Below are 23331 nucleotides of genomic sequence, written 5' to 3' on the forward strand. Positions count from 1 at the left end.
CTGCAGCTGTATAGGGCATTGGTGAGGCCGCAACTGGAGTACTGTGTGCATTTTTGGGCGCCGCACCTGCGCAAAGATATTTTGGCCTTGGAGGGAGTGCAGAGGAGGTTTACTAGGCTGATACCGGAGTTGAGGGGGTTGAGCTATGAGGAGAGGCTGAATAAACTGGGCTTGTACTCGTTAGAGTTTAGAAGAATGAGAGGAGATCTCATTGAGACATATAAGATGATGAATGGGATGGATAGGATAGAGGTGGAAAGACTCTTCCCGCTCAAAAAAGACAGTAGGACTAGGGGGCACAACCTCAAGATAAAAGGGGGGCGGTTTGGAACGGAGTTGAGGAGGAACTTCTTCACTCAAAGGGTGGTGAATCTCTGGAATTCTCTGCCCGTTGAAGTGGTGGAGGCTGCCTCGCTAAATATTTTTAAGACACGGGTTGATGGGTTTTTGATGGGAGAGGGGATTGGGGGTTGTGGGGAGAGGGCGGGAAGGTGGAACTGAGCAGCGACAGATCAGCCATGATCTTATTGAATGGCGGGGCAGGCTCGAAGGGCTGGATGGCCTACTCCTGCTCCATGTTCTTATGTTCTTATGTTCTTATGTTCTTATGTTCTTATGTTCTTATGTTCTTATGTTCTTATGTTCTTATGTTCTAGTTGTGACCTCACCAGTGTTTTACACAATTCCAACATTACATCCTTCCTTTTATATTCCACATCTCTGCCAGTGAAGGAGAACATTCCAAATGTCTTCTCTACAATTCACAGGTATTAAGTCAGTCTGCCTTGTTGTCCAACGAGGGGCATACACGCGATGGGTCGTACTTGGACTGCTCTTGATTGTTCGAGATTGGCCTAGTGCTTCATGTCGTTAGTGTGTGCTTAAACTGGACCAGATGCTGGGCAAGACGACAGCTCAGTGACTATCACTGTTTGCTGTGCAGACACATGGATTTGGGCCAGTGTCTTTGGGAGTTTGCGCATTCTCCCCGTGCTTGCGTGGGTTTTCTCCAGGTGCTCTGGTTTCCTCCCACACCCCAAAGATGTGCTATTAGGCTGATTGGCAGTAATAAATTGTCCCTAAATTAGTTTCCCTCAATGTGGATGGCCATAAAACAATAGATAAGGGTCATGGGTGGAGGGGGGGACTGGTAATGTTATAATGGCGGCGCGGGCTCGTTGGGCCGAAGGGCCTGTTTCCCGGGCTGTTTTTGTTCTTTGAATACTTGAACTGTTGCCTTTAGGGACCTGTGTACTTGTACACCAAGATCTCTCACTTCATCAATCACTCTTAGTATGTTCCCATTTATTGCGTAGTCCCTGTAACTGTTTGACCTTCCTAAATGCATGACCTCACACTTCTCCATGTTAAGATACATTTGCCACTTTACTGCCCACTCCCTCTTCTAACCCCTGTACAATGACCTTTTTCTTTTCAAAGGATAACAGCCACATCTTTTCCAATTGATCTTGAAGTAACTGAAGTCCCTTACCCCTGGAATGCTATTTGTATAGCTTTTCTGCAAACTCTCAATCATCTTCCCTTTCTTTCAGAAGCATGGAGCTCAGAATTGGATACAATGCTACAGTTGAGGTCGAACCAATGTTTCATGAAGGTTCACACTAACCCCCTTGTTTTTTAACTTAAACTTTGATTTATAAAGCCTAAGATCCCACATGCCTTATTAACCACTTTTTCAATCTGCCCTGCTACTTTCAATGATTTGTCCCCCGTCTCTTACACCCCTTTAGAATTGTATCCTTTTGTTTATATTGCTTCTCCTAATTTTTTCTAACAAAAATTATCACAGTAAATTTCATCTGCCGTACTTCAGCCCATTCCTTCAAACTATTTTTGTCATTTTGAAATCTCTCACTGCTCTCCCTACAGTTCACAGTACTTCCAAGTTTTGGGTCATCTGCAAATTATTTATATAGTACAAGTAAATTAGTTGTCCTACAGAGCTCTGGCGTGGTTAGCTCTCCCTTTCTCCCTTGTTGGTTATCCCTTGCCTGTATCTGAACCATCTCCTTTTTAAAGGTAGCCTATTTCTGCAAAATGGTTTTGCCTGCCAATCTTTGATTCAAATTTACCTGGGCCAGATGTGCTCTCATCCCAAACCCCATTGAAATTAACCCCAGCCCACTCACGATTAACTATTTTTACACTGGATTGATTATTGTTCTTTTCCAGAGCTAACCTAACCTAAATGTTCTGCTACTATGATCACTGTTCTCTAAATGGAACCTCCAGCAGCTTTGGGATAACAGATCCCAGCAACTTGACACCTGGTTTGGGGCCAACTGATTCCTTGCCTCCCGCAGATCACGGCATGCCCAAGCCCTCGAATATCCCCACCTCCACCTGTTGCTCCTCTACAGCTGTGTCATGCACATCAGTCGTTACAGTCTGGCTCCTGTTTGGGTCAATGCACCTGACCAGCATATCTTTCAGAATGTGGGAGGAAACAGGAGCACCCAGAGGAAACCCATGCAGACACAGGGAGGACATGCAAGCTCCAAACAGACAGTGACCCAAGCCAGGAATCAAACCCAGATTCCTGGCATTGTGAAGAAGGAGTGTTAACCATTGTGCTGCTATGCTGACCCGAGTGTTGCCACACTCTGGCGCCTGTTCGGGTACACTGAGGGAGAATTTATCATGGCCAATGCACCTAACCAGCATGTCTTCTTTTTGGACTGTGGGAGGAAACTGGAGCACCCGGAGGAAAATACTGTGGAATGGATTGGGGTGCAGATGAAAGTTAATGCAGATAAAAATGAGTGATAACTTTTGGTAGGAAGAACTGGGTATCAGGGAACGGGTCAACATGGACATTCCAGGCACGAGAGATGGAACTGACGCCAGGACAGGATGGAACTCACCCTTCTTGACCGAAGCAGGTCATTCATCTTCTTCCAGCACTGGTCGCTGGTTCACTATGCCACATTGCCAGCCCAACCTCTGCATCATTGCCCATCTTAGGGGAAGAATATGGCCCTTCTCTCCACCGCTGTGTCCAGCAGCCAACCTACTCTCCCTCTGTGAGGTGTGGTGCTGCTCGTTGTGGTGTCATCTTCCTGGCATGACTGACTGTGAGTCCATACTTACCATTTATATGCAGCTCACTCTGGTTAACAGCATACAGCTGTGGCCACTTGGCATGAATCATTAATTAATAAGGGAATCAGGGATCATGGGGAAAAGGCAGGAGAATGGGGATGAGAAAAATATCAGCCATGATTGAATGGTGGAGCAGACTTGATGGGCCGGGTGGCCTAATTCTGCTCCTATGTCTTATGGTCTTGTGTATCCAGATGGTCCATGATTTCAATAATCACATTGAAGCTCTTTTATAGCACTTAGTATTGAAAGATTGTGATGCAGGGCACACCAAACAAAAACAGTGCAAATAACACCCATTTTCTCGCAGCTACGACACATAACGTGTGATCTTACCAGCCGTTCATGCCTCGGCCCTGCTGCAGCAAGGATGGAGAATTTGGCGCCCAGCCAAATCTCAGTTCACTGCCGTGGGACCAGAAAATCCCTTTGGCATGAATGCCCATAAAGATCCTGCCCTCAGAATTATTTTGGCAAGATCACATCCGTGAATGATACATTTATTGACATGATCAGAGGGGTATGTCATGGGGGTCCCCAACTCATTCTTCCCCACTATCTGCACCAAATTAAAATTGAGATCGGAGGGTTGCCATCTTGCCAATGCATAGAAAGAAACACAACTTGTTTCAAAGGAAGTTTATTTAAAATTGTCTCAGGAATTTCCAGTTTTCCTTATCTCAGGTTCATGATCAGATGACTACATTCAGTCACACTAGTCATAAATGAATATTATAAGTTTCTATCAATCATTGACTTCCTATCAGCAATGTCAGTGACAGATGACGTGAATGCCTCATGGATTTCCGTAAGTATTGTTTTTTTTATCTGAAAGAGGAAAACCTTGAGCAGAATTTGTCAGCTGTAAACCTCATAACTGGATGACAATCAAGCTTCACAATCAAGTCTTACACGTAGCGAACATGAAGCATCTATACCGACCACTGCCAACTATTTCTGATGTCACTGTATAAGACCATAAGATATAGGAGCAAAATTAGGTCATTTGGCCCATCAAGTCTGCTCCGTCATTCAATCATGGCTGATATGATTCTCATCCCCTTTCTCCTGCCTTCTCCCCTTAATCCTTGATCCCCTTATTGATCAAGAACCTATCTATCCCTGTCTTAAAGGCACTCAATGATCTGGCCTCCATAGACCTCTGTGGCAATGAGTTCCACAGATTCACCATCCCCACGCTGAAGAAATTCCTCCTCATCTTAGCTTTATAGTATGATACGATAGAATAGGATAAAGGCAGCTAAATTCATGCAAGGGAGCCGAACCCCCAGCTCTAGGCACCTTCTAATCCACCCCAGGGAGATTAAAATCTCCCACTACAACAACCCTGTTCTTCCTACACTTATCCAAAATGTCTCTATATATACCCTCTTCCACTGCCCGCGGGCTGTTGGGTGGTCTGTAGTACACCCCTAGCATAGTAATCGCTCCCTTCCTATTCCTCAACTCCACCCACAGAGACTCAATTCCTAACCCCTCTATATTATCCTTCCTCTGCACTGCTGTGATGTGCTCCTTAACTAACAGCGCCACTCCCCCTCCTTTTTTCAACCCTCCCCTGTCGCGCCTAAAACACTTATACCCAGGAATATTTAGCTGCCAGTCCTGCCCTTCCTTTAACCACGTCTCCGTCACTGCCACCACATCTAAATTCCTCGCGAACATTAAGGCCCTAAGTTCATCTGCTTTACCCGCCACACTCCTCACATTAAAACAGATGCACTGAAGACCTATAGGCCCAATCGGATCCTCCTTCTCCTGGGGGATTTTCCTCTCATCTTGACTTACCCTGTCACCCAACTCACTCCCAACTCCAGTGCCTACTGAAGGCCAGGTATCTAGATGGGTTGAGAACTGGCTTGCTAAGAGGAGACAGAGAGTAGTAGTGGAAGGGTCCTTTTCTAGCTGGAGGTCTGTCACTAGTGGTGTGCACAGTAAAAAGTCTGACAACACCAGGTTTAAGTCCAACCGATTTATTTGTTAGTAAACTCACTAGCTTTCGTGGTTTCCCTCTTCTTCAGGTGAAGAGGGAAATCGGTTGGACTTAAACCTGGTGTTGTCAGACTTTTTACTGTGTTTACCCCAGTCCAACGCCAGCATATCCACATCGTGACTAGTGGTGTGCCGCAGGGCTCAGTGCTGGGACCTTTTCTTTTTGTAGTATATATAAATGACTTGGCAGAGGGAGTATGTGGTGTCATCAGCAAATTTGCAGATGACACTAAGATGGCTGGATTGGTGGGCAGTGAGGAGCAGTGTCTGGCAATACAACGGTATGTAGACAGGCTGGTATATTGGGCAGATATATGGCAAATGGAACTTAATCCGGATAAATGTGAGGTGATGCATTTTGGCCGGAATAATGTAGGGGGGAGTTATATGATAAAGGGTAAGCCTATAAGGAGTATAGAAACACAGCAGGACCTGGGGGTGCAAGTGCACAAGTCTTTGAAAGTGGCAGTACAAGTGGAGAAGGTTGTGAAGAAAGCTTATGGTATGTTAGCCTTAATTGGAAGGGGTATAGAGTACAAGAGCTGGAGTCTAATGTTGCAGTTGTATAGAACATTGGTTAGGCCGCATTTGGAGTACTTCGTCCAGTTCTGGTCGCCTTTCTACCAGAAGGACGTAGAGACCCTGGAGAGAGTGCAGAGGAGGTTTACCAGGATGTTGCCTGGTATGGAAGGACTGGGTTATGAGGAAAGATTGGGCAAATTGGGGCTGTTTTCCCTTGAAAGACGGCGACTGAGGGGGGATCTAATAGAGGTATATAAGATTATGAAGGGTATAGATAGAGTAAACAGTGGTAAGCTATTTCCCATGTTAGAAACGCACATTACGAGGGGCCACAGGCTTAGGGTGACGGGAGAGAGGTATAACACGGATATTAGAGGGAAGTTTTTCACACAGAGGGTAGTGGGGGTATGGAATGCTCTGCCAAGCACAGTGGTGGAGGTAGGCACTCTGGAGTTGTTTAAGAGTTACTTGGACAGGCACATGAATGGGCTGGAGATGGGAGGATATAGGAGATTGTTTTAAATAAGGTTCATTAGCATTGGGACGTCCCTGGTAATGTATAAGGATGTGGAATGATGCTAATATTTTTCTCTTTTAATTCACAGGTTTTAAGTCAGTCCGCCTTGTTGTCCAATGAGGGGCATACACGCGATGGGTCGTATAAGGGCTGCTCTTGGATGTTCCAGTGTAGCCTAGTACTTCATGTCGTTAGTGTACGCTTAAACTGGACCAGATGCTGGGCAACACAACAGCTCTGTGACTATCACTGTTTGCTGTGCAGACACATGGATTTGGGCCAGTGTCTGTGGGAGTTTGCGCATTCTCCCCGTGCTTGCGTGGGTTTTCTCCGGGTGCTCCGGTTTCCTCCCACACCCCAAAGATGTGCTATTAGGCTGATTGGAGGTAATAAATTGTCCCTAAATTAGTTTTCCCTCAATGTGGAATGCCATAAGCATAGATAAGGGTCATGGGTGGAGGGGGGGCTGGTAATGTTAAAATGGCAGCGCAGGCTCGTTGGGCCGAAGGGCCTGTTTCCCAGGCTGTTTTTGTTCTTTGTTCTTAAGGCTACCACAAGTGCAAGATTTTACATTTTTGTTTCTTGCTTGACGTTATTTGAAAGTTTTTCACCCAAACGGCTTTGTGAACAAAATGTCTATTGAGGATAAGCAGATATTTTATAGATATTGTGTGATTTCTTGGTTGAGCTGTATTATAGCTCTGGTATCTGAGACCAAGAATTCTATGACACACGTACAAGTGTCTCAATTCTCACTCAACATTAGGTGGTACAGTGGCACAGTGTTTAGCAATGCTATGTCACAGCACCAGGGACCTGGGTTCGATTCTCCGGCTTGGAACGTTGTCTGTGTGGAACCTGCATGTTCTCCCCATGTCTGTGTGGGTTTCCTCTAGGTGCTCTAGTTTCTTCCCACAGTCCAAAAAATGTGCTGGTTAGATGCACTGGCCATACTATAATCTCCTTCAGTGTACTTGAACAGGTGCCAGAGTGTGTTGACTAGGGGATTTTCACAGTAACTTCATTGCAATGTTAATGTAAGCTTATTTGTAACACTAATGAATAAACAGTCATTCAGGAGTGAGCATACAGATGGTGGCTGGAGAGAAAGTGTCTCTAATTTTCCTCTAACTTTTGCTGGTTCATGCAGAGCCAGATTATTCTAATGGGCTATTATGCTTGAATGATTATTCAATTTTGGGTCCATCAGATGTGAGCCCTCTCCAATCTTTGGCAGGCATTCACCCATATGCTTTCTACATTAGCCTAACAATCCTTTTTCTCTTCTCAGTCCAGTGACACATAAAGACAAACTATAAAGCCGCAAAAGATGCTGTAGCTGCACTTTTCTTTTATTCATTCATGGGACATGTGTATCGTTGACTGGCCAGCATTCATTGACCATTCCTAGTTGCACTTGAGAAGGTAGTGGTGAGCTGCCTTTCTGAAGCACTGCTGTTAGGGAGGGAATTCCAGGATATTCCAGTATTCCATCAACTGCGAAAGTACAATGATATATTTCCATGTCAGGATGGGGAGGGGAACTTGCAGGTGATGGTGTTCCCATGTATCTGCTGCCTTTGTCCTTCTAGCTGGAAGTGGTCATGGGCTTGGAAAGTACCTTTATACTATCCTATCAGTAACATCAGAAATAATTTGGTGGATTTCTGCAGTGCATCTTGGAGATAGTACATACCGCTTTTACTGAGTGTCGGTGATGGAGAGAGTGGATGTTTGTGGATATGATGCCAATCAAGCGGGCTGTTTTGTCCTGGACAGAGTCAAGCTTCTTGAATGGTATTGGAGAGACACCTAATGCAGCACAGACCACAGGATTTATTTTAAGCATTTCCAGTGATAAGGGATTGGATACCTATTTACACCCTGCTTGATTTTCCTTTGTATTGATCAATGGAAAGGAAGACAGAGAAACCAACCTTCTATTGCCCAGTCCCCACCTAGTAGAAAACTGTTATAATTGACCCCCCCTCCCCCAACCACGTTGAACCTGGGGGCCTTTATACACTGTACAACTTAGTTCTTAGCACTACAGCAGGCAGTGGATTTTTCCACTGTGTAATTATTAAACCCCTATGACAATTCCAATTTTAAAATCATTGTAAAGTTTCTTTCACGTGTGAAGTGCCAACACCTCACCATGTCATCCTCCTACCACCTGCAGAGATTCACGTGATTCCTTGCTGCACCCACAGTAAAAGAGAACAATTATCCAGACAAGTATTTTATTTTTCTGCTATGCAATGCTGACTAGAACGCCAGTTCCCGAAACTCCTTTGGAAAAACAAATGTTCATTTTCTAAATACATTAAGCTGCAAATATAGTTCACTTCAAACAAAGTATTCAATACACAGGTAGCTGCTGTCATCAGAAAGACACATTCAAAAAGAAACCAGAAGCAACAATAATTTAGACAGAAAGAAAATAACTTGTTGAGTTCACATGACATTTCCAGTGTTGAATCATATTACTAAATGTATGGGTAGCTACAAGAGGCCACACTTAAAACACACAGCTGGGTAGATTTATTATCATCCTGGTTTTAGAAAGTAACATACAGTCATCAAAAACATGAAAGTAAAACTCATGATGCAGCAGCTTGGGACAGGCAAATGGACTTTTAGATTGTCCAGTAACATCATCTGGTATCCACTGTGTCCATAGTTTCCCAAGGTGTTCCTACATGTGAAGAATGTCTTATCTTTGGTGTGGTCACCTTAAAGCAATATGGCTGGAGCAGCAGTAATTGCCACTTGCTCCTGGTTTTCCAGTGCAAGATCTGACATTATAAATAAGGGACAAAAGAAACGTGACCTTAGAGGTAACCATTTTTCAAACTAGAGTTTGGCAGCATCCATAGTTATGTGTAATGGGTGTTGATCATTTCCTGGCTCAGGTGCTCAACTCTTATAAAAGAATAAGGCCACCTTAAAATTTCCATATCACAAAATATACCCTTTAAGACATCTTCATGTTTTAAGAAGTCTATGTGGAAAAGTAACTGGAAATATGGACCTCTCCTAACATTTGATCCGTTTTAAAATCAAAACACTCTCCGTATTATTCACAGTACTTTAACTGAGTCACAGAATTGTTTCAGCACAGAAGGAGACCATTTGGCCCATCATGTCTATACTGGCTCTCCAAATGAACAATTAATAGAATGCTATTCTCCCACCTTCTCCCCCCTTCTCCCCATAACCCTGCACATTCTTCATACAGTCTAATTCCTTTTTGAGTGTTTCAACTGAAAACATTGGGAGAACTTTCAAACATTTTCAAAAGACACGATGTAACAGCTGCAAAAATGACCTACACATTTCTAATAATCCATATTTTGAAAAAAGAGTTGAATGCCCTCTGAATTGAGTGGATGGTCAGTATTGTACACTCCAATGGTTTTGCTGCAATGTTAACTTTTCAACGCAGTCTAACATTTTGAACGCAAGTTATTATTTTTCAAAATCTTACATTAAGTTTTAGACTACTCGGTGGATTAAACTTTTTAATATGTTGGCACTAATGAGGGATTGCAGGGGGTTACTGGCATTGATTTTCCTCTTCAATCTGTAATTACAGATATATCTATTACTGTCCCATCACAAAATAACACTGAAGGCTGATTTGCAGTTGTTCATGACCTGCGCTGTCCCACAGTTCTTGCTGAAGTAAGGATATTGGGAACACGTTTTCATTGTTACAAGATTTTGGCTTATTTCTTTTCCTATTGTTTATATTTTCTTTTGCTTGCACTCCATGGAAGTTATGCACATCTATTGAATCTCTGTGAGCCATGCAACTATTGATGGCCAAAGACATCAACATTTCCAGCTCACTTGTGGTTTAAAGAAAAGAGAAAGTGAGAGGTGTAAACTATAGGCTAATCAGTGAATTATTAGTAGAATACAAAATCTGCAGAATGACTTTGGGAAAAGTTAGTCAGAGAGAGAGGGGAAAGTTAGTCAAAGATAGGGGGCAAAGTTAGTCAGAGATAAATAGAGAGATATATTGAGAGGCAGAGATAGAGAAAGAGAGAGGTAGGTAGGTAGATAGGTTGATCAGAGACATAAATAAACATTTCTCAAACTTCAAAGAAGTCTTAAAATGGGGCAGCCACTTGACTTAAAAGTGAGAATCATCATCAATTTATTGATAAAAGGATTTATATCTTTTCAGTAACTGGGCCAATAAAACTATTTACACACTGCCTAACCGCAGTGAGGAAGTTCACTCAGATCATTCTGTGCATTGTACTGACAGTTAATAATTAACTAACCAAAGCATAATTTCAACATTATTTCTAATTTTAGGTTCTCTACAGGCTACATTAGCAAATGAACAGAATAAAAAAAACAATCGAGGTTATTGTGTTGCTACAATAGGCATTGACCAGCTTCCATTTCGATTTAGTTCTGCTCAACTATTCAATCATTGGTAAGATAGATAGATTGATAAGTTGATTACAAGCATCAGTAAATTCCAAAGGAAGGTTAGTAAAGTTGTCTGGTTCTGAATGGAAAGTTACCAAATTGTAGTTATAGAGTGAACAAAACTGATTCAGGCAAAGTGTTCTAGTAACAAGGTGCTTAAGTTTTTAAAAGAAGGAATATCAAGCAGAGACATCGCCTAGAACTTGTTTTCACATTGTGTGCAGGGTATTTATGGAATAAATTTAAATGGGTAGGAATTACTTTAAATCAGTTTAGATGATAGCTTAGTCTCTTTCTGAAGAAGGATGAAAATAAGGGATTTGATGAATAAGTATTGTCTTACAGATTGTTGAGATCAATCAAAATGAACAAGGCTTTTTAATCCTAATTGTCATTTACTACTTCTTAGAAAGACCATTTGTTCTCACCATGTTGGGAGTGGGGGTGCCAACTGTGCTTAAACAAAAATGAATAAGTACAGTAAAGGTGGGGAAGAGCAACAGGGAGAGTATTGTCATTTTATAGACATGGATTAATCAAGACCAATGGAAGTAGTGTAGTAGCACTTCTAGAGATACCCACTCAACCACTCGGTAGAAACAATGCAGCAACTTCAGCGGCTTGCAATGAATGCTTATGAGAAGAATTCAAATCTTCTGAAAGTACTCATGATAAAAGAAACCTGATGAGAATCAAAAACAGATTCCAGCATTCAAGATTTCCCAACTGGCTCTGAGAGGAATGTTTCAACTAAAAAAAGGATGGCTCTATTCACACTTCCCACAGTATCAGGAATCATCGGTTCCAGTTCTTTTCTTAGCTGCTGAAAGAACTATCACGAAAGAAAAAAGGCGGGAAAAGACAACATGCCACATGAACCAGACACCAGAGGTACACCAACGGATGGAGAAATGGGCTAGGGTGCTCAGAAATGTTTCCAGCATGAATAAGGTCTGTATCCTGATAGACCTCAATGCTCCAATTCACACGAGCAATCTGACAGCACCAGGCCAAAAGTGTCCAGTTCTACAAATTCATCAGTTAGTGTTGCTTACAGCTGTGCAATATTACCTTTTGGCCAGTCTGAGAATACTGTAATTGTTTATAAGTTATGACAAACTAGAAACATGAACCACAAAAATACACAGTGTATACTGTCCATTTGTAAGCAAAGTTTTCAGGTGCCGAAGCAACTAAGTCCACTCAATGCAGCTGATGGAGTCAGTTCCATCCCTTGCCCGGCACAACATGTTAGCTGCTATGAACAGGGCGCTGCCTATGGCTTCTCCTTCACATTCCACCAGTCCTTCACTATAAATGTGCAGAATCCAGCTTTTCTGCTGCTTGTTGCTTCATACGTCCCACATTCTGTTCTGACAAAAAAATAAATCTCTATTTTAATTTGGCTAAAAATAGTCTCGTCTTCTTGTTTCTTCACTGCTGAAAGATGGATTGTATTGTCCAGTGTAGATACAAGAGTAACGTGAACCCGGTAGGCCACTGTAAGGGTGCAAACCATTCCGATCCACTTCTGAAACTCTGAGGCCAGACTGGAGGGAGAAAGAGAAAAGCAATAATCAATAAACACTCCAAGGAAGGCATTTGTGCATAACCTTAACTTCCTCGAAGAGGCAACATTATTAAATAAAACGTGAACAATGAGTTTTCAATTGGCAGTTTTGTTACTGAGATCAACAAAAAATATATTTGCAGTTCTATAAACTGAGAGATTGCAGGGTGTTCCAGATCCAAAATAGGAAATCTGTTTCACAATGATCCTGTTTTCCCAACAACCAAGGACTGCCCAGAATTTGTTTAAGAAGATAAGAAAGGCCCATTAAGCCGCTCCATCATTCAATACAATCATTACTAATCTCCTGTCTCAACTTCACTTTCCTGCCACTCCCCATATCCTTTGATTCTCTAAGAGACCAAAAATATCTGTCGATTTCACTCTTAAATACAGCCAAAGAAAGATAGAGTAAAGAATTTCAAAGATTTGCAATCCTTTGGATGAAGTTTAACTTTAACTTTACTAATATTGATTGGAATTGCTATAGCTCTAGCTCGTTAGAGGGGTCAGTTTTTGTACAAAGCGTGCAGGAGGGTTTTTTGACTTAGTATGTAGATAGGTATGTAGAGGTGAGGCTATATTGGATTTGGTGCTGGGAAATGAGCCAGACCAGGTGCTAGACTTGGAAGTTGGTGTGCATTTTGGTGATAGTGACCACAATTCGGTTACGTTCACCTTAGTGATGGAAAGGGATAGGCATGAACCTCGGGTCAGTAGTTTCAGCTGGGGGAAGGGTAATTATGAGGCTATTAGGAGAGAATTAGGAAGCATAGGTTGGACTAGGAGACTACAGGGACTGGGAACGTCCGAAATGTGGAGTTTTTTCAAGGAGCAGCTACTGCGAGTCCTTGATAGGTATGTCCCTGTCAGGCAAGGAGGAATTGGTAGAGATAGGGAACCGTGGTGCACTAAAAAAGTTGATTCGTTGGTTAAAAAGAAAAAGGAGGCTTATGTTCGGATGAGACTTGAGGGTTCAGGTAGTGCACTAGAAAGCTTTAGATTGGCTAGGAGGGAGTTGAAGAGTGAGTTAAGAAGGGCTAAAAGAGGACATGAGAAGACTTTGGCTGATAGGATCAAGGAGAATCCTAAGGCGTTCTATAGGTATGTTAAGAACAGAAGGTTGGTTAGGGCAAGATTAGGGCCAGTTACAGACAGCAGAGGGAAGTTGTGTGTGGAACCGGAAGAGATTGGAGAGGCATTGAACCAATATTTCTCTTCGGTGTTCACGCAGGGGGACATGAATGTAGCTGAGGAGAACACTGGGTTGCAGGGGTGTAAACTAGACAGTATTGCAGTTGATAAGGGGGATGTGCTGGATATTCTTGAGGGTTTGAAAATAGATAAGTCCCCTGGTCCGGACGGGATTTACCCTAGGATTCTCTGGGAGGCAAGAGAGGTGATTGCAGAGCCTCTGGCTCTGATCTTCAGGTCGTTGTTGGTCTCAGGTATAGTACCGGAAGATTGGAGGATAGCAAATGTTGTCCCATTGTTTAAGAAGGGGAACAGAGACTTCCCCGGGAATCATAGACCGGTGAGTCTTACTTCTGTTGTGGGCAAGGTTTTAGAAAAAATTATTAGGGATAGGATTTATAGTTATTTGGAGAGTAATGAATTGATTGGAGATAGTCAGCATGGTTTTGTAGCGGGTAGGTCGTGCCTTACTAACCTTATTGAGTTTTTTGAGAAAGTGACCAAAGAGGTGGATGGGGGTAAGGCAGTTGACGTGGTATATATGGATTTTAGTAAGGCGTTTGATAAGGTTCACCATGGTAGGCTTCTGCAGAAAATGCAGATGTATGGGATTGAGGGTAATCTAGGAAACTGGATCAGGAATTGGCTAGCAGATAGGAGACAGAGGGTGGTGGTTGATGGTAAATATTCGTCATGGAGTTCAGTTACGAGTGGTGTGCCTCAGGGATCTGTTTTGGGGCCACTGCTGTTTGTAATTTTTATTAATGATCTGGATGAGGGTATAGTTGGGTGGATTAGTAAATTTGCTGATGACACCAAAGTCGGAGGTGTGGTAGATTGTGAGGAAGGGTGTCATAGTTTGCAGGGAGACTTAGACAGGTTGCAGAGCTGGGCCGAGAGGTGGCGGATGGAGTTTAATGCGGAGAAGCGTGAGGTAATTCACTTTGGTAGGAATAACAGATGTGTCGAGTATAGGGCTAACGGGAGGACTCTGAATAGTGTGGATGAACAGAGGGATCTAGGTGTATGTGTACATAGATCCCTGAAAGTTGGGAATCAAATAGATAAGGTTGTTAAGAAGGCATACGGTGTCTTGGCGTTTATTGGTAGGGGGATTGAATTTAGGAGTCGCAGCGTCATGTTGCAACTGTACACAACTCTGGTGCGGCCGCACTTGGAGTATTGTGTGCAGTTCTGGTCCCCACATTATAGGAAGGATGTGGAGGCTTTGGAGAGGGTGCAGAGGAGGTTTACCAGGATGTTGCCTGGTATGGAGGGGAGGTCCTATGAGGAGAGACTGAGGGATTTGGGGTTGTTTTCGCTAGAAAGAAGGCGGCTAAGAGGGGATCTTATTGAAACATATAAGATGATTAGAGGTTTAGATAGGGTGGATAGCGATAGCCTTTTTCCTCGGATGAAGAAAGCTAGCACGAGGGGGCATGGCTTTAAATTAAGGGGGGGTAGTTATAGGACGGATGTCAGGGGTAGATTCTTTACCCAGAGGGTGGTGAGGGATTGGAATGCCCTGCCTGCTGCAGTTGTAAATGCGCCTAGTTTGGGGGCGTTTAAGAGATCCGTGGATAGGTTTATGGATGAAAAGGGATTGGTTTAGGTTAGAGGGTCATTGTTTTTTAACTGGTCGGCGCAACATCGTAGGCCGAAGGGCCTGTTCTGCGCTGTAATGTTCTATGTTCTATGTTCTAAATAATTTCTCCTCTTCACAGATTTAAGTGATCAACCACTTCAGTTGAGTCTGTACTTGAGGCGTTCTAGATTCCTCAGCCTCTCCAACTTCTACCTTGTCAAGCCCCTTCAGAATCTGCATGTTACAGTGAGACCACCTCTAATTCTTCTAAACTCCAAAGAGGATGGACCCAATTTACTCAGCGTGTCATCATAGAACAACCCTTTCAAGTGAGGAACCAACTTAGCGTGCCTTCAGGTTTCCTCCCACAGACCAAAGATGTGCGAGTTAGGTTGACTGGCCATGCTGAAATTGACACTAGTGTCAGGGGGATTAGCAAGGTAAGTGTGTGGGGTTACGGGGATTAGGCCTGGGTGGTATTGTGGTAGTTACAGACTCGATGGGCCAAATGGCCTCCTTTTGTACTGTAGGGATTCTATGATTCTTCTCTGTACAACCTCCAAGCAAAGTGTACCTTTCTCAGATATGGAAACCAACATTGCACACAGTACTCCAAGTGTGGTCTCACCTCTATCTTATTCTGCTGCAGCAGGACTTTTTTATTCTTTTACTTGAAACCTTTTGCAATAAAAGGTAATACATACCTTCCTAATTGCTTGGTTTACCTGGATGTTAACTTTATACATTCCTGTACTTGTACAGGCAAGTCCTCCTGAGCATTTACAAGTTTCATGCTGTTTAAAAAAATCCTGCTTTTCTATTATTACAATCAAAGTGAGTAATCTCACATTTCCCCACATTATTTTCTATCTCCATCCTGTTGCTGATGCTCATTTATTTACTTCTAGTTATACTGAATCATATGCCCTAAGACTTGTTGTAACTTTATCTTTGTCTAAATAAAATGGAAGATTAGTCAAAACACCACACCTCAAAGCCTTTAAAACAATTAGGGTGACTCTTGTAACAGTGGGGAGCTTCCTGCCAGTTAGTGCCAAATTATACTGTGCCGGTTAAACATGTAGCGAGTGAAATGCAGGACATTTACAAATCAAGAGCAGGCTCCGCTAGCGGCACATATCTGTATGACAAGTAAATTATTTCCTCCTCTGATTTTCCCAAGGTGTGCTCCTGGCATCATTACAACCACATTATCAAATACTTCCAGAGGGAAACTTGTATGCACTCGTTGCTCAGAAGGTTAGGAGGCCTGAAGAATGTATGATACACAAATTTTATGGATCATGATTTATTGATGACTAAGCCTTGAATTTACAATGCTCAATAGAAGTATGCACATTTTTAACACACTTCTATAAACATGTCTGCTCACAGAACAGAGCTGGTAACCTGATTATTAACACTCCAGTTAAAACAAAAAGGCAAACATACTTGATATGAATACTAACAGCATGGTGTAATTTTTCAGTGAAAAATCCAATACATGTTTAGAGCAAAGGTTTCAGGGGCAATCTTACTAGCTCGTCATGCCAGTCGATAGGTATGACAAACCAGTAAGACCACGAAAGGGGGTGGGCGGGGTGGGTGGCTGAACAGTGGCAGCGATCATAGGGGAAGGATGCAATCAGGGGCAGTGATTGAGGAAGAGGGGTGCGATTGAGGGGAAATGGGGGGATGGGGGAGGCGATAGACAATGTCCAGGTGGGTGGGGGAGTGACACTCTCCCAGTGCACTGTGTACTCTTGAAACAGTGCACTGGGTGTTCAGGGCGCACCGCAATAGTGCCCTCTAGCAGTCTGCAGCTGGATTCCTGCCGTGAATAGTCTCCATCAACTCTCCCTACTGGTGAGAATCACGCATTGCCTCATTTTTTTTCTCTTTAAGTGTCATAAGATTTGATGTTTAGCAAAAAAAAACAGGTCTGAAACTTTCCTGTTTTTACATTCATTAGGTTCGGCACTTAGAATCATTTTGGTAAGAACACCCCCATGGAGTTTTTGATGGTTTTAAATAAGCAGAAAGGATAATCCAGGAAATTATAAGCCGGTGAGCCTTCCTTCAGTGGTAGGGAAATTATTGGAAAAGATTCTTAGGGACAGGATTTACTCACATTTGGAAACAAATGGACATATTAGTGATAGACAGCAAGGTTTTGTGAAGGGGAGGTCGTGCCTCACTAACTTGATCGAGTTTTTTGAAGAAGTGACAATAATAGATATGGGAAATGTAATGGGTGTTATATACATGGATTTCAGTAAAGCCTTTAACAAAGTACCACATGGTAGACTGGTACAAAAGGTGAAGTCACATGGAATCAGAGGAGAGTTGGCAAGATGCATACAGAACTGGTTTGGCCTTGGAAGATAGAGGATAGCAGTAGAAGGGTACTTTTCTGAATGGAAGACTGTGACTAGTGGTGTTCACAGTAAGAAGTCTCACAATACCAGGTTAAAGTCCAACAGGTTTGTTTGGTAGCAGATAGTAGTGGCGTTTGCTACCAAATAAACCTGTTGGTCTTTAACCTGCTGTTGTGAGACTTCTTACTGTGTTTACCCCAGAGTAACGCCACCATCTCCATATCATGACTAGTGGTGTTCCACTGGGACCTTTGTTATTTATAGTACATATAAATGATTTGGAGGAAAATGCAGTTGGTCTGATTAGTAAGTTCACAGATGACTTGGATGATTTGGAGGAAAATGTAGCTGGTCTGATTAGTAAGTTTGCAGATGACACAAAAATTGGTGGAGTTGTGAATAGTAAAGAGGATTGTCAGAGGATACAGCAAGATATAGACTTGTTAGAGACTTGGGCAGATTGGGTTTAATCCAGAAAAGTGTGAGATAATGGATTTTGGAAGGTCCAATGCATGGAGGAATGACACAGTAAATGATAGAACCTTTAGGAGTATTGACAGGCAGAGAGATCTGGGAGTACATGTCCACCGATTACTACAAGTGGCAATGCCGGTGGATAAGGTAGTCAAGAAGGCATATGGCATGCTTGCCTTCATCGGTCGGGACATTGAGTATAAATATTTGCAGATCATGCTGCAGCTGTACAGAACCTTAGTTAGGCCTTATTTAGAATATTGTGTACAATTCTGGTCACCATGCTATCAGAAGGATGTGAATTCTTTGGAGAGGGTGCTGAAGAGGTTTACCAGGATATTGCAAGATCTGGAGGGTATTAGCTAGGAGGAGAGGTTGGATAAACTTGGTTTGTTCTCACTGGAACGATGGAGGTTAAGGGGTGACCTGATAAGTGGTTTACAAGATTATGAGTGGCATGGACAGAGTGAATAATCAGATGCTGTTTCCAAGAGGAGAAAAGTAAGTACTAGGGTACATAATATGCATGGCGAAAAGTTTAGAGACTTTTTTTTTTACACAGAGAGTGGTGAATGCCTGGAACGCGCTGCTCGGGGAGATAACATAGAACATAGAACATTACAGCACAAACAGGCCCTTCGGCCCACGAGTTGCGCCGATCACATCAACACCTACCAACCTACAGACCTATCTATAACCCTCAATCTCATTAAACCCCATATACTCATCCAGAAGTCTTTTAAAAGACCCCAGCGAGTTCGCCTCCACCACCACTGACGGCAGCCGATTCCATTCACTCACCACCCTCTGAGTGAAAAACTTACCCCTAACATCACTTCTGAACTTCCCTCCCTGCACCTTAAATCTGTGTCCTCTCGTAGCAACCATTTCAACCCGGGGAAATAGCCTCTGAGAGTCCACCCTATCTATTCCTCTCAACATTTTGTAAACTTCTATCAGGTCGCCTCTCAACCTTCGTCTCTCCAGGGAAAAGAGTCCCAGCTCCCTCAACCTAACTTCATAAGGCATGCCTCCCAGTCCAGGCAACATCCTTGTAAATCTCCTCTGTACCCTCTCAATAGCTTCTACATCTTTCCTATAGTGAGGCGACCAGAACTGCGCACAATACTCTAAATGAGGCCTGACAAGGGTCTTATAAAGTTGCAGCATTACCTCCCAACTCCTAAACTCAATCCCTCGATTAATGAAGGCCAGTACACCATACGCCTTCTTGACCACCTCCTCCACCTGCGAGGCCGATTTAAGAGTCCTGTGGACCCGGACCCCAAGATCCTTCTGCTCTTCAACACTACTCAGACTTCTGCCCTTGATAGTGTACTCGTTCATCCCGTTGGTTCTGCCAAAATGGACGACTACACATTTATCCGCGTTGAAGTCCATCTGCCACTTCTCCGCCCAGTCCTGCATCCTATCTATGTCCTGCTGCAACTTTTGCCATCCTTCCAGACCATCCACAACACCACCGACCTTAGTGTCATCAGCGAACTTACTTACCCATCCCTCCACTTCCTCATCCAGGTCATTTATGAAAATGACAAACAACAAGGGTCCCAGAACAGATCCTTGAGGCACTCCGCTGGTGACTGACCTCCATTCAGAAAAAGCCCCATCCACAACCACTCTCTGCCTTCTGCAGGCAAGCCAGTTCTGAATCCACAAGGCCAAAGGCCCTTGGATCCCATGCCCTCGCACCTTCTCAAGAAGTCTTGCATGGGGGACCTTATCAAACGCCTTGCTGAAGTCCATGTACACTACGTCCACGGCACTTCCTTCGTCAATGTGTTCAGTCACATTATCGAAGAACTCAACTAGGCTTGTAAGGCACGACCTGCCCTTGACAAATCCATGCTGACTATTCCTGATCATGTCAAACCTCTCCAAATGTTCGTGGGAGTGGGAGCAGGTACATAGCGGCATTTAAGGGGCAACTAGACGAGTACGTGAACAGGATGGAAATGGAAAGATACGTACTCTGTAAGTGTATACTGTTTTAGTTTAGACAAGCATCACAATTGGCACAGGCTTGGAGGGCCGGTGGGCCTGATCCTGTTCTGTACTTTTCTTTGTTCTTTTATGACTTTCATTTTCCCAGTGCTCCAAACTGTGATGGTCCGATTCACCTACACCTTTGGAGTAATACAGAACTGTGGTGGAATCAGGGAGATGCTGGAGACTTAGAGCTAAGTTTGTTAATGTCTATGTAGAAAGAGACTGCTTGGCTCCTGATATTTGCTGAGCTGAGTTCCATGGAGGAAGGAGCTTCAGTTGGGAAAGCCAGAAGTTTGGGTTTATCTGCAGGCTGCATAGATTTAACATGGAGAGAGAATGGTGCAAATCCAGAAGTTGCTGTCAGTAATTCCACCTTCTCCCATTCCTCCTCCCCTCTCCAGCCCCGACCAAGAGGATGCACTATTCCAGTCCAAGCCTTAAACAGGCAGTTTAATCGCTCAAAAATCTCCACAATGATACTGCTACTCTCATTAAAAAAAACCTTGAAAAAGTTACAGTTTGTTGAATGAGATGTGATGGGCTTTTAATAGTGCAGTTTTTCATAATTACTGCCAAATCAAACCACCTCACCCTGAAAAGCTAACTTTATATTTGTGGAATGCCAACTATTTCCATTGAGGTAGAAACAATTCTACACATTTTTAAATTAAGACTTTTAAAAAATCATTTATGACATTTTAGCTTAAACCTAAGGGCAGAATTCTCCGACCCTGCCCAAGTCTGGCATTCTCCGGTCCCACTGCAAGAATAGAGGTTTGGGTCAGTGCCAAATTCTTCATTAGAATCATACAGTGTAGAAGAGACCCTTTTGTCCATTGAAAAACACTTGACCTCCCACCTAATCCCATTTACCAGAACTTAGACTATAGCCCTGAATGCTATGATGTGCCAAATGCTCATCCAGGTACTTTTTAAAGGATATGAGGCAACCCACTTCCATCATCTTCCCATGCAGCACATTCCAGACCATCATCACCCTCTGGGTAAAAAAGATTTTCTTCACGTCCCCCCCTAAACTTCCTGCCCCTCACCTTGAACATATGTCCCCTCGTGACTGATCTTTCAACGAAGGGGAAAAAGCTGCTCTTTATCAACTTTGTCCATGACCCTCATTATCCTGCACATCTCAGTTAATTAACCCCTCAGTATTCTCTGCTCCAGTGAAAACAACCCAAGCCAATCCAACTTCTCTTCATAACTTAAATGCTCCATCCCAGGCAGCATCCTGGTGTATCTCTAATGCACCCTCTCCAATGCAATCACATCCTTCCTATAATGTGCTACCAGAATTGCACTCAGTACTCTAGCTGCGACTTGACCAAAGTTCTACACAACTCCGTCATGACTTCCCTGCTTTTGTAATTTATGTCTCGATTGATAAAGGCAAGTAGCCCAAATGACTCAAGGACACCTTCTTCCCTGCTGCCATCAGACTTCAGAGTGGGTCTACCTCGCATTAAGTTGATCTTTCTCTACGCCCTAGCTATGACTGTAACATTATATTCTGTACTATCTCCTTCCCTTCTCGATAAACGATATGCTCTATGTGTATAGTATGCAAGAAACAATACTTTTCATTGTATACTAATGAATGCAACGATAATAAATCAAATCAAATATACCTTTTTCATCACTCCACTAACATGCCCTTCTGCCCTCAGAGATCTATGGACAAACACGCTAGAGTCCCTTTGTTCCACAGAACTTCCTAGTGTCATGCCATTCATTGAGCACTTCCTTGTCAAATTCCTCCTTTCAAAAGTAGAGCATCTCACACTTTCCAGGGTTAAATTGCATCTGCCACTTATCTGCCCAAAAGATTACTGCTGCTACTGGATGCCTGCAGATTCCCTTTTCTTGGCACTAAGCTTGAACTGCTATCAGGAAAAGGAAAAGTCAGTGTCGTGTGGACCATTAGATCGCGTGGGCAAACTCTTCGAGATAAAGGACAGCATCATTGCTTCACTACTGATCATAAAATCCAACCCATTGCTGATTTTATTCCTGGGAGTTCAAACCTATCGTTTCTGTTTCAACGCACTTTTCATGTCAGATTTTATTTTTCAGTGTCAGTTGAACTTTGATAGAAACCCAAGGAAAAAAATAAGATATTGAATAACTGAAGTTCAATATTTGAATAGTGTTCATTTGTTCACGCCTCGTATAAAACAGTCCAAAGTTCACATTCACGATACTTGCCGAATAGTACACATCTGTCATCTGCAGCAAGTTTTTTGTGCTTCCGTTCTCCTGCAATTCTATTGTTTCCCTGCCCCACTCGACAGATATCCGGGGATTTTTGGGGAACTCGGCATAAGGCGATCTCTGAAAATCGCTGCTCTTGAAGATTAATTTGCCAATATCATTCTTGTCTTTCCTGAGAGGAAGAAAATTTAGGTTAGCATTCATTCAGAGCAATAGTGTGGGGAAAAAAGACAAACTGTTGTCACCAGCACTGTTGTTTTGACCTATTACTGTGTGTCACTACTGTTAAACAGTTTTTGGATCTGGATTTTCAGCTTATTATCACTGTTACTTTGAACCAATGATATTGGGTGGGATTTTCTGGCCTCCCCCCAGTGTGTTTCTCGGCAGCAAGAGGCGGTGTGCCGTTCGCTGGGGATGGCATATTATGATCCTGCCACTGTCAATGGGAACTCCCATCGAAGACGCCCCATGCCTACAGGAAACCTGTGGCATGGGATGCGCCGTTGGTGGGAGCAGAGAATCCCACCGGCGTGAATGGCTGGAGAATTCTGGCCCCTAAACTTTCTGTTCTCAATTCTGACAAAAGATACACATCCAACACGCAAGGAACTTTACATTCGCTGGTTGACCTGCCATCTATTTTCCAGCTTTTCCCTTTTTATTTAATTTCACATCTGTTTTAGTTCTGATATTGTTTGTCATTGTTACCTCTAAGCTTGACAATTCCAGCGCGCCCCTGGCAGGTCTCCCACATTCCATGCTCCCTAAACCTGAAGTCATCCAAAACTTTATTATCCTGTCTTAACACGTACCATGTCCCATGTCCCCATCACCTACATTGACTCCCAGACAAGCAACACCATCATTTAAATTTCTCAATCTTGTTTTTAAATCCCTCCATGGTCTTGCTTCTCCTTATCTCTGTCATTTCTCCAGCCCCAAAACCCTGCAGGATATCTGCACTCAGCTAATGAGAGTTTCTTGAGAATTCCTGATTCTAATCACTCCAGCTTCGGTGACTTTAGTTGCCTACACCCTAAGCTCTGGAATACCCTCCCTAGATCTCCCTTCCTTGCTTTCCTCCTTTAATACGCGCCTACTTAAAACCTACATCTTTAACCAAGTTTTTGGTCATCTGACCATATAATTCCTAATGTAGCTCATTTGGCTTTATAATACCTTTGTGAAGAATATCTGCTTGTTTTATTATGCTCAAGGTGCAATGTAAATTTTGTAAAACACACGATACGGTTTATGAAGGTGTCAT

The 23331-nt window shown here is 43.1% G+C and overlaps 1 protein-coding gene across 2 annotated transcripts in view; it reads right to left on the reverse strand.

Annotated features, from left to right (window-relative positions):
• Positions 1 to 8411: 8411 nt before the first annotated feature.
• Positions 8412 to 23331, reverse strand: part of heg1 (heart development protein with EGF-like domains 1) — a 95863-nt gene continuing 80943 nt past the window's right edge. For both annotated transcript variants that reach the window (XM_080199236.1, XM_080199235.1), the window contains 2 exons: positions 22056 to 22233; positions 8412 to 12174 (listed from right to left, as the gene is read on the reverse strand). In XM_080199236.1, coding sequence (XP_080055362.1) covers positions 12031 to 12174; positions 22056 to 22233 — 322 coding nt within the window. In that variant the 3' untranslated portion in view covers positions 8412 to 12030. The remainder of the gene's footprint in view (positions 12175 to 22055; positions 22234 to 23331) is intronic.

This window comes from Carcharhinus amblyrhynchos, chromosome 11 (assembly GCF_965287045.1).
Source record: "Carcharhinus amblyrhynchos chromosome 11, sCarAmb.v2.hapA, whole genome shotgun sequence".
In the NCBI taxonomy this organism is placed as follows: domain Eukaryota; kingdom Metazoa; phylum Chordata; class Chondrichthyes; order Carcharhiniformes; family Carcharhinidae; genus Carcharhinus; species Carcharhinus amblyrhynchos.